This window comes from Raphanus sativus, chromosome 6 (genome assembly GCF_000801105.2).
Source record: "Raphanus sativus cultivar WK10039 chromosome 6, ASM80110v3, whole genome shotgun sequence".
Taxonomy (NCBI): domain Eukaryota; kingdom Viridiplantae; phylum Streptophyta; class Magnoliopsida; order Brassicales; family Brassicaceae; genus Raphanus; species Raphanus sativus.
In genome coordinates this window covers 9,877,098-9,887,059 of record NC_079516.1, presented here as the reverse complement: position 1 = coordinate 9,887,059, position 9,962 = coordinate 9,877,098, and the positions used below count along the sequence as shown (strand labels likewise).

Below are 9,962 nucleotides of genomic sequence, written 5' to 3'. Positions count from 1 at the left end.
TCAATGAATATCGTTCTAGACAAATGATCCAATTGTAAACAAAAAAAAATATTTTTTTCGTTTTTAATATGTTAGTTGGGCGATTTTCCGCATGCATGAGACTAAAAATTTGAAAACGAAATCCGGAAAGATTGTTAATCCTTTCAAATATAATAAATCGTTATTTGTTGATAATTTCTCTAAAAACACATGATTATCTATATTTACTTTTATCCTATGCTGGATGCTACATTTATTCATGTAAATGACAATTGTTAGAGCTGCTATTGGCAGCTACACTTTGTGGTTGTAGGCGTGGGAGAGTGACTACCTGTATTCAACGTGTAAGAGAATCGTTGGGTATGTCAATCTCACAGAAGGATCTCAAAGTTAAGACGTGGGAAAGAGGGCTGATTTGTGGAGGAGTAGGTGGTTGCGTACTAATTAGGGAATATAACCGGCGGTGATACAAGTTTACAAAAAAAAAAATAACCGGCGGTGATATTGTTTTGGTTGTGTAACTACTAGACCAGGCCTATCATGGGCTTGTGTGGTAAGGTTAGTAGCTTTTCACTTGGATCAGAGTTTGATAAAACTGTTATGTGATTGATTCGAGAGTAGTAACCAATCATTCGACTAAAAAAACTAAGACAAATTCTATTCAAGAATTCAGTTCTTTCAGATTTTATAAGCCACTCTTTATTCTCTAAGGCACAAAATTAACTTTGTAAATTAACATTAGTGAGAGAAAGATAGCAAGTAAGCGAAAACACACTAAACTTTGTGGTCTATTTGTTTTTAGAACAAATTTAAGCTCTGATATCACATATTTTTTATAAAGTTTAACTAATCACCTATTAAGTTAATTTCAATGAAGTTACTTCATAGAAAAAGAAAGTATAACTTTAGCAATGTGTAATCAAATTCGTGAAAAAAAGTAATGCTTAACCAAAAGGGATAGATTTCTGATTAACTATGTGTCGATTTTGGGGATTTGTCAGCTTTCATTTAAAAGAAAACTAGATATTTAAACAATTTTAGGTTTAACTAGTCAATAGGTTAAGTTTCAATCTTATCTTCTTTATTTGTGACAAAATAGCTTTTAATACATAAACAAAAAGAGTAAGAAGAGTTTAATTATTTCTGATTTATATAAATTTTAACAAGATCTTCTAACAACTTTTAGTACAAAAGTTGATAAATTGAAAATTTTGGATGATTTGAAAAAAAATTCTTTTCTAGACTTTTTTTGGTAATTTAAAAGATAAAAGTTGAGCCTTTAAAATAACGCTGAAAAATTTGTAGACTCATGAACCCATGGCAAATGCCAAGGTTGCCATACCCAAGAGCTGGCACTGACTTGGGATCATCACATAAGGTATACATCTCCACCTTCTCACGATCCACACGTAACATAACTACATACGTCGCAAGCGAGGACGGCCTAGTGGTTTTGAGGAAGCTTCGACCCCAATACGGACCCGGATTCGAATCCCGCTGGTCACTGGAGGTTAAATTTAAAATCTGGGTTCTCCCAGCGTCCGGTGACCGAGGCGTAGTCCAGCCGATAATGTAGGCTGATATAGACACTTGCCGCTAGTTTGGATCCACTTCGGTGGATGCCAGAATACACCAGGTTATTCCAAAAAAAAGAAAGACTTCAACGTATTTTTTAAATAGTATCATCCTTACATCTCCTAATAAACCACAATCAAAATAAAATTATAACAAAATTTTATAATTTACAATCGACCCAAAAAACCCGTATTATTCAAGAAATCTGAAAAGTAGAATATATAAGTTAATAGGCAATAATTCGAAAATAGACAAAAAAATATCTAATATATAAAAAAAGGTCCAACTCTAGACGAAATATTTTAAGAAGAAATTCAAAAGTAAATGAATGTGGACAAGTTGGACATGGATTATGATTTTCATAAGAGCAATTGCACTTGATATACAAGAAAAAAAGTTTATTTAGGTATTTGGTTATGCACTGTTAAACTATCCAGATATCCCAAAAATGACCCTATAGCGTAGATATAATTATGCAACCGTAGGTTTTAGATGTTATTCTTTATTTTGTTAATTAAATCTTCAAATTTCATTTTTAATCTCTCTTAGCCTCTCCTTCGTACGTCTTCTCTTTCTTGCTGTGGGTTCTGGATTTTCGCCATGGTGGATCTAAATCGGAACTTCATGTGTATGAGGTTCCCTTGGAGTACCCGACGAGGAGTGGTTTCGTCAGAAAGTCTAAGGAGCCTTTGATTCGACTCTAGCTACTCAAACGGATCAGATCTGATTCTTGCTTTTGCCGGTAAGGATGGTTGATCGTCACTGCCTCCTCCTCCTCTCGTCAGTCATGCTTGTACCCATGCGACTCGGTTGTGCTCGTCTCAATGTCCCTTTGAGCTTCTCTTCTCTGATTAGAATAAAGGCGGTGTTAAGGCTCACCGCTCGGAGAACCTCAGCCTAGTTCAATCGACGACATCCCAAGGTGTATCGTGGACGTCTGCTTGAGGTTCCTCTTCTCGTGAGCAGCTCCGCTCTCTCTTCATCTTCGCCGACCTATCATCTATCACCCTCCCCCGAGGTTGTGGCGGTGATGGGAGAAAAGCAGAGGAAGAAGCTGCTCCTGTTGTATGCTTCTCAGACGGGAAACGCTCTTGATGCGGCTGAGCATATTGGCCGCGAAGCTGAACACCGTGGTTGTCCTGCCTCTATCGTCTCCATCGATGAATTCGACCCAGTATGTGTGAAGAATCTATTTGATTTTAATAGCTTCTTATTGTCTTCTGTAGATTGTTTGCTTCCTTTATCGATTGCTTAATATTAAGGAAACCTTTACAATTCCTCTGTTTGATCTCTTTATACCAGTAATCACCTCTTAGATTTGAGTGGTTCTGTTGATTGAATTTCGACTTAACATATAAAAGTGTTTTCCTTTATAATTCTTTTTGAAAGTTGCCATTTCTTTGCTGCAGAGTTGCTTACCTCATGAGGAGGCTGTTGTTTTTGTTGTATCCACCCACTACAGGGCAAAGAGACTCTCTTGATTATTTTAAGGTTCGTTGTCAATTTTCACTACTGATAATGCATCTTTTAGTTTATTGTGTATCTTATTGTTTGTTCCTTGTCTTTTTTTTTAAATTATTGAAAGAGCTTTGGAGTTTTCTTCTTCAAAGAAAACTTGGGAAACTCTTGGTTGCAACGACTTCGCTTTGCAGTGTTTGGGCTAGGTGATTCTGGTTACCAGAAGTACAATGTAAGTTCATCTGCCTCTTCATGCTTTGTTGTTTTTCACAAAACTGGAGAAGATGACCATGAATGGAAGAGGCTCAACAGAAGCTCACCAGCAGTACAGTCTGATTCAAGACTCTTATTTGACAGTGGTGCTGGTTATTATACGCACGAACAGCTGATACAACGTTTCCATTATTCTAAAGGTGATTGTGGAGGGTTGATGAAAGAAGGGAGATAGTGCTGTCTACTAAAAGACAGAGGGATATCGAGAAACTCAACACCAAACATCATAGTTTACAACAAAGACTGTTCCAGACTTTACATGTTTGTGTTATCTTATAATTATTTTCTTTCGATGTTCTTTATAATTGTCTTAACTCATTGTGCTAAAGAAGGTGCAATATGTAATGTTGTCTCTTGAACTTTTGTAATATGCTCACTGTTTCTATAAAATTCGCCACCTTTTTAAGATGATAAAACTTTTTTACCAGTTCCAAAGATAGTGTAAATTCACTTAGGGATCATATCAGACTGTATTTTCTTAATACAAATGTTGGGTTTACTTTGTCATTGTACTCATTTTGAAGGACTATGTTTTAGAAATCCAGAACTTGAATGGTAATGTTTCAACACGATAACACGTGCTTTTTTACTTTCGAATTTATGTTCATAGCAGGAATGTATATAAAACAAAATGTCATTGTCTTCAATTATGTATGGGGGCTGGAATGTAAATTCCTCGCATCTGTTTACACCGGATACCTAATTAAATTTTCTGTTGCATTGATACGCAAATATGTTATGTTTTATGGTTTTCTAGCCAAATTGCCCTTTTCATAATCTCAACAAATCAATAATTGGAGCAATGCTTTCCGGTTAACACATAACCAAAGCAAGAAACCGAGTTCGTTAATAGTATGAACCGGATCGGTCCATGGACGGTTCGCCAACATTATCCTCTGAAGAGATACTCATCTCTTCTCAATCGACAATACTTTCTTTACGAGATTATTAGGGGAAGCAAAGTTTCGCAGGAAATCTAGAAGCAATCAAGATCTCCAGAAAGAATCACCGTCTTTGTTTCGCCAGATTCTCTCTCAGGTACTCTTTCTTCCCTTAGAAAAAATAGTCGCACACTCTTTCTTAACAACTTGGTTTGATCATCGCTAAAGAGAATTGAAATAAACTCCGATCGGAGAGAGATCGTCTTTTTTTCTCCAGGTAAGAAGTTGAATTGAGATTCAAAATATGAGACCCGTACTCGCCTTCTAATGTCACTGTTTCGGATCTTCATTAATCAGGACGACGACGATATGGTAAAATAAATAGATAAGATTCCTCCCTCCCTCCATCTTCTTCAACCTTTTTTTGGTTCGTTGACTTTGATTTTGATATGTGTTGTAAAAAAAAAGGCGACATCGAAGAAAGTGATAACGCGTGAAGAGTGGGAGAAGAAGCTAAACGCTGTAAAGCTTAGGAAAGAAGACATGAACACTCTCGTCATGAACTTCCTTGTCACTGAGGGTTATGTTGAAGCTGCTGACAAGTTCCAAAGGGAGTCTGGCACCAAACGTATCCTTTTTTTTTTCATTTCTACTCTTCTTTTACATGTTAAAGTATCTTTCTTTTTCCTTATGGAAACACAGCAGAGATAGATCTTGCAACCATCACTGATCGAATGGCTGTTAAAAAGGCTGTTCAAAACGGCAATGTCGAGGATGCTATTGAAAAAGTTAATGACTTGAATCCTGAGGTACTCACTTCACTACTCTCTTCTTCTTCTTCTTTGAGATATTATCTGATCCTTCTTTGCTTTGCAGATACTAGACACAAACCCCGAGCTCTTCTTTCATCTTCAGCAGCAAAGGTTGATTGAACTTATTCGTCAAGGCAAGACTGAAGAAGCCTTGGAGTTTGCTCAGGAGGAACTTGCTCCACGTGGCGAAGAAAATGTAAGTATCTCTCTTTATATTGCTCACTCGATTCTCGTTGAAGATAGCGTTTAACATGCGAAGCTTCTATGTATATATATTGCTCGTTTGACTGTGTAAGATGCCTGGTTTTAACTCTTCTTGTTGGTTCGGTTCGGTTCTTTCTGCAGCAAGCGTTTCTGCAAGAACTGGAAAAAACTGTAGCTCTGCTTGTTTTTGAAGATGCCTCTAACTGTCCTGTTAAAGATCTTCTCGACATCTCCCACCGTCTTAAGACAGCAAGTGAAGTGAACGCAGCAATTCTTACAAGCCAGAGTCATGAAAAAGGTAAACTTTCCATGTTTTCTTTTGTCTATATTGAAAAGCTTTTATCGTCTCCATACAAAAAAAGAGCTTAACTCGCATCACATAGCATCATTAACATTCAGATTCTTTCTAGTAAATGATATTGATGTACCGACTTAATGTTTGTGAACAAACAGATCCGAAACTTCCAAGCTTGTTGAAGATGCTGGTTTGGGCTCAGAACCAGCTGGATGAAAAAGCAGTGTATCCGCACATCAATGATTTGTCTACTGGCCAGCTCCAAGACCCGTCTGAATAATTTTGTACCTGCTAAAGGGAACAACAATCAAATGATATGCCCTCTCTCCCATTTCAATTTCAATAAGTCAAGGTTCATTATGTTTTATTAGCGAATGCTTTCTTCTTTCCCTTTTTCTTCTGCATTGGATGGAATTGTTTAGGATATGTGCAAGGGAACATAATACGCTCTAGTCAAATGTTGTGATTGTCAACATATCCCATGAATCACTGCATGGTGCCCATTTGATTTGAAAGAAGTTATTCGCTCGTTTCAATATATGGATTTGTTTGGAGGAACAAGAGAGATGGCTTGTTCCTCAACAAATCAACTCGGTAAGGGTTCTTTTTTAATCCATTAACTCGGTAAGGTTGGTCCTGTTCTTCTGGCACTGACAAACATTGAATCTTGTGGATGAAGAGGAAGTTCACATCTGTTGTGTTGTAGTGTGGAGATTATTCTGAATCATTGATATCTTCTTGACAGTTCTTGACTTCCAATATGAAGTCTTTCGTTAGTGAAACCCCCCCCCCCCACCCAAAGAAATCCTGTTTCTTGCTCTGTAGCATCTCTCTCATGTTCTCACCAAAGCATTAAAATACAACTCTTTATGCCGTTGTTTACTCAAGAAACACAACACAGTCTTCTTCCTCCTCTGTTCATTGTTTGGTACAAAAAGACTACAGACAGTCGTGGAGCGTTAAATTACGGTTTCAAAGATGAGATGAAGAATAGGTATAGCAGATGATATAATTAAAAGGATGATGTAAATAATGTAAACCAGTTCACACATGGATTAATTATCATGTCTATTAAGGGTATATAAACTGCACCATACTATAGTAGACTGTCAATTGTCGGTAAGAAAGGAGTTTCATGAGTCGGTTTGGTGGAGACTTTGGCCCAGTAGATCGAAAGATTGACGCACCTTCTTTATCAGGTTGAACATGGGCTAACCCATTCTCTTACCAATTGGCTTTTATGAGTATCACATATTCTGATTTTGATTACTTTTCTAAATAAAACTTCATTTTATATTTGGAATAAGATAGCTAAAGGAGTATTTTTCAATCTTTGTTTAAGTACAATTTTCAAGTATGATCCATTTAGATCTAAGAGTATCTGTAAAATTCTATCTTTTTCTTAAGAATTGAGTAAAATGGTATATGAAGTAAAAATGATTCAACTTTATTCCATTTTTTCACTTTATAATAAAGTAAAAAATAAATAAAAAATAGATTATTCTATAAATGAAGTGAATTCCAAGATATGAGTTGAACTGAAGCATTTTGTACTTCATAATCTATTTAAATTTTAGAGTAAAAGTTAGAGTCTGATTGGAAATGTTAAGCTAGATGGGCTTCACACTTAAAATCAATTGGTTATAATATGGTGGTCCATCCACCTTATATATTACTAATGATCTCTTCCAACTACCGATGTAAGACATTTTTGTGTCTAAAACGTCCCCTCGAAATGATGGCTCTTTGAGCGTCAATCTCGGAATGCTCGGGCAAGAATCGTTAGACCAACTTTGGATGTGAATCGGATTTGATTGTTTGGATTGGGCTCTGATATCATGTTAAGCTATATGAGTTTCACACTTAAAACCAATTGGTTATAATAAGAGTGGTTCATCCACCTTATATATTACTAATGATTTCTTCCAACTACCGATGTGGAACACTTTGTGTCTAATAGAAAATATCCTAAGGATAGACAATATCAAGTGGAAATATGTTATATTCATGATTCATTTAATATCACATTTTCGCATTATTTTTTGGAATAAACAAATTTCATATTTAGAATACTCTTTGATTATTTTTGCATCTTTTAGCAAGTATGTTTAAATCTAAAGTATTTTTCAATATTTGTTTAAATAAACACTTCTTTCTTTGAAAATATTTTCAAGAAATGCTGTGCAAGAAAAGGGAACATGTGTATCGAGGGGCGGATCTAGAGATGAATGTTATGGGAGACATATCAAAATTCTTTAAAGAATCAACCGGGGCATGAAGATCATTATCAAAATTTTACATAGAGTTTATAAAAATCATCCGGGGCATCCGCCACCCCCACTCACCATGTGGCTCCGCCACTGTGTGTATCCCTAAAAAGCTACTAGAGTTCACTTAAAAATATTTTAAAAACCTTAAAGCTTTCACACTCTCTGACTTTATCTCCCACCCATCGCTCATAGTTACTTCCCCTCTCTCCCTTCTTTTGCCATGGCTGAGCCAAGAACAAAATACAGTGAATACAGCTAACAAGAAATACCAAAACAACGACAAGAACAAACAACATGAGAGAGCTACAGAGCTTCAAAACGACGTCACTATATCAGAACCATCAATGGCCACCGGTGGGAGCTCCAACGAATATCCGACAAGAGGGGAAATGGGGATCTCAGTTCAACGATCCAGTCAACGCTGTTTCCTTTGGTTTTATCGCCACCGCCATTCTCATCTCAATGTTCATCGTCATGGCCATCTTCGAAAATCTTATTCGAACCACCACTAATAACTCACATTCTTCTCCGGGACAGGTCCTTTCGGGTCTAGAGTCACGGGTGGGGCTCAATGGCCTTGCATTTTCGAAGTTTGGTTGCGAATCTCCCAAGGTAAGTTTTTTTTTTCTCATTTCTATAGTTTCGCAATATAAAAATCTTTTTTTATTAGATTTTTATGTGATAGGGGTGTGATCCAGATAGTTCTTTAACTGCTTTGAACATCTTTTTTTTTTCTTTACAAAAAGCAAAACAAGAAAACATCATAGGGTTTGTGTACTCATAGGAATAAACTGACCCACACACATGCTTTTACACAATGTACCATAAGTTTTGTCACACGCATACACACACGGATACTTTTGGTGATGCATTCATTGAAAATTTGAAATGATTCGTCATCATTTCTGTTCTTTTTTTTTTTTACCATAGTGACAAAAGAGGAGTGGAAAAAGGAAGCAAGATAGAAGTGTAGTTTTGTTCTGGCATTGATTGGTTTGCAAGTAATTATGAGTGTGAAAGAAAAAGTGGATTCTGTGCGTATGGAGCTAAAAAATGTGGTCTCTACCATATTTGACTTTAACATTCCTTGGAGCACAAAATGGCCCACTGACCTTTTCCTCTTATTTTACATGTTTCTAATTGGGAATAATAATATAGCTCCATAGAGATTACAGATTCTCTTTCTCTCTCAGCACTTCAAGTTTTAGCAATAAGGATCAACTTAACAATACTTGAATGAATGTAGGTCGACTTGCTTGAGAGATGATTTGATTCTTGAAACGCCAAATCTCACTCAAAAACAGTGGGTTTTTGTTGAGTAAAACTGTTATTGGGATTAAATCTTTATCCTTTTGTCTTAAAAACTCATCTACTTTTGGTAGTCATTTGGGGGTTGGCATATTACACTTTCATACGGAACCAACCAAGTGATCAGAACTAGAATCATTCAAAACATGTGTAATTGTTTAAAGTCCTGGTCTAATTAAATAAAATTGAATTACTTTTGTTACAATCAACTTAGAAACTTAATACATTTCATTTTTCCAACACGGTTAGAGGTTTAGTCGTTTAGATCTCTTTTTATTTGCTCAATGAAATTGTTTGGATATTAATTTCTTTGATCTCCAGATAGGGGTGTACTCAAAAGGGGTCTCGGTATTAATGCCAGGAGACAATGTACCTACATTCATTGCTCACCATGCACCCGTACCCGCACCTGCACACACAAAGTCCAACACTCAAAGTTCCAGCGCAAACTCCATTCAAGAATGTTAACAATTCTATATTTGCATTATTAAGTGTTTTGTTCCTCTGTAGCTTCATCGCTTAGATTACTAGAGGTTGTTATGAGTATCTCGTCGTATATATGTATTTATGATTTGCCAGATTTTAAAATTTGTTGAGTTTCATATGCTTATTACAAGAAAATAAGTTGAAGGGGAGAGAATGAATGTGTTTTCACTGTCGGTCTGAACTTAAGTGTGCTGCAATATTTTATTGTCGGCCCTGTCCAATCTTTAAGCCCGAACCCGGTATGCAGTAACTTGTTTGAAATATATAGATGTTGTAAGTGGTAACATGCTATTCTGGTTGGTAGATTCGTCTAATCCCTTATATATCAAGGAGAATCATTTTGCAAAATGTGTTCACACACATTAACGTAAAAATGTTTACATGTCAGTTTCACATTCATTTATATTATTTTAATAATAAA

General features: G+C 36.1%; 3 protein-coding genes across 7 annotated transcripts; all 3 read left to right on the top strand.

Annotated features, from left to right (window-relative positions):
• Positions 1 to 1,957: 1,957 nt before the first annotated feature.
• Positions 1,958 to 3,701, top strand: LOC108810207 (uncharacterized). Of its 2 annotated transcripts, XM_018582335.2 has the most exons (4): positions 1,958 to 2,728; positions 2,964 to 3,045; positions 3,140 to 3,244; positions 3,370 to 3,701. In XM_018582335.2, exons 1-4 carry the CDS (start codon positions 2,622 to 2,624, stop codon positions 3,421 to 3,423), a joined length of 348 nt encoding a protein of 115 aa, XP_018437837.1. In that variant the 5' UTR covers positions 1,958 to 2,621; the 3' UTR covers positions 3,424 to 3,701. The 2 variants fall into 2 exon arrangements, with proteins under 2 accessions (XP_018437837.1, XP_018437836.1); XM_018582334.2 differs by having other exon boundaries at positions 1,967 to 2,728; positions 3,140 to 3,701.
• Positions 3,702 to 4,167: 466 nt separating this feature from the next.
• On the top strand, positions 4,168 to 5,952 carry LOC108806039 (protein GID8 homolog). 4 transcript variants are annotated; one of them, XM_056990060.1, is made up of 8 exons: positions 4,188 to 4,323; positions 4,423 to 4,443; positions 4,524 to 4,538; positions 4,635 to 4,794; positions 4,869 to 4,975; positions 5,043 to 5,174; positions 5,324 to 5,480; positions 5,636 to 5,952. In XM_056990060.1, the coding sequence occupies exons 3-8, from the start codon at positions 4,536 to 4,538 to the stop codon at positions 5,755 to 5,757; spliced, it is 681 nt and encodes a 226-aa protein (XP_056846040.1). In that variant the 5' UTR covers positions 4,188 to 4,323; positions 4,423 to 4,443; positions 4,524 to 4,535; the 3' UTR covers positions 5,758 to 5,952. The 4 variants fall into 4 exon arrangements, with proteins under 4 accessions (XP_018433559.2, XP_018433558.2, XP_056846040.1 ...); XM_018578057.2 differs by lacking the exon at positions 4,423 to 4,443 and having other exon boundaries at positions 4,168 to 4,323; XM_018578056.2 differs by lacking the exon at positions 4,423 to 4,443 and having other exon boundaries at positions 4,176 to 4,323; positions 4,444 to 4,538.
• A 1,834-nt stretch (positions 5,953 to 7,786) lies between these two features.
• On the top strand, positions 7,787 to 9,711 carry LOC108809524 (uncharacterized). Its single transcript, XM_018581663.2, has 2 exons — positions 7,787 to 8,359; positions 9,377 to 9,711. Exons 1-2 carry the CDS (start codon positions 8,042 to 8,044, stop codon positions 9,521 to 9,523), a joined length of 465 nt encoding a protein of 154 aa, XP_018437165.1. The 5' UTR covers positions 7,787 to 8,041; the 3' UTR covers positions 9,524 to 9,711.
• The last annotated feature ends 251 nt before the right edge of the window (positions 9,712 to 9,962 follow it).

What these genes read in the sequence shown, in the direction of transcription:
- LOC108810207 (XM_018582334.2), top strand. Translation starts at nt 2,622, where the DNA reads ATGCTTCTCAGACGGGAAACGCTCTTGATGCGGCTGAGCATATTGGCC. An exon ending in CCATCGATGAATTCGACCCA is followed by an intron (nt 2,729 to 2,963) that starts GTATGTGTGAAG and finishes TCTTTGCTGCAG; the next exon opens with AGTTGCTTACCTCATGAGGA. An exon ending in ACTCTCTTGATTATTTTAAG is followed by an intron (nt 3,046 to 3,139) that starts GTTCGTTGTCAA and finishes AATTATTGAAAG; the next exon opens with AGCTTTGGAGTTTTCTTCTT.
- LOC108806039 (XM_018578056.2), top strand. Translation starts at nt 4,494, where the DNA reads ATGTCACTGTTTCGGATCTTCATTAATCAGGACGACGACGATATG. An exon ending in AAGGGAGTCTGGCACCAAAC is followed by an intron (nt 4,795 to 4,868) that starts GTATCCTTTTTT and finishes ATGGAAACACAG; the next exon opens with CAGAGATAGATCTTGCAACC. An exon ending in CTCCACGTGGCGAAGAAAAT is followed by an intron (nt 5,175 to 5,323) that starts GTAAGTATCTCT and finishes TTCTTTCTGCAG; the next exon opens with CAAGCGTTTCTGCAAGAACT.
- LOC108809524 (XM_018581663.2), top strand. Translation starts at nt 8,042, where the DNA reads ATGAGAGAGCTACAGAGCTTCAAAACGACGTCACTATATCAGAACCAT. An exon ending in TTGGTTGCGAATCTCCCAAG is followed by an intron (nt 8,360 to 9,376) that starts GTAAGTTTTTTT and finishes TTTGATCTCCAG; the next exon opens with ATAGGGGTGTACTCAAAAGG.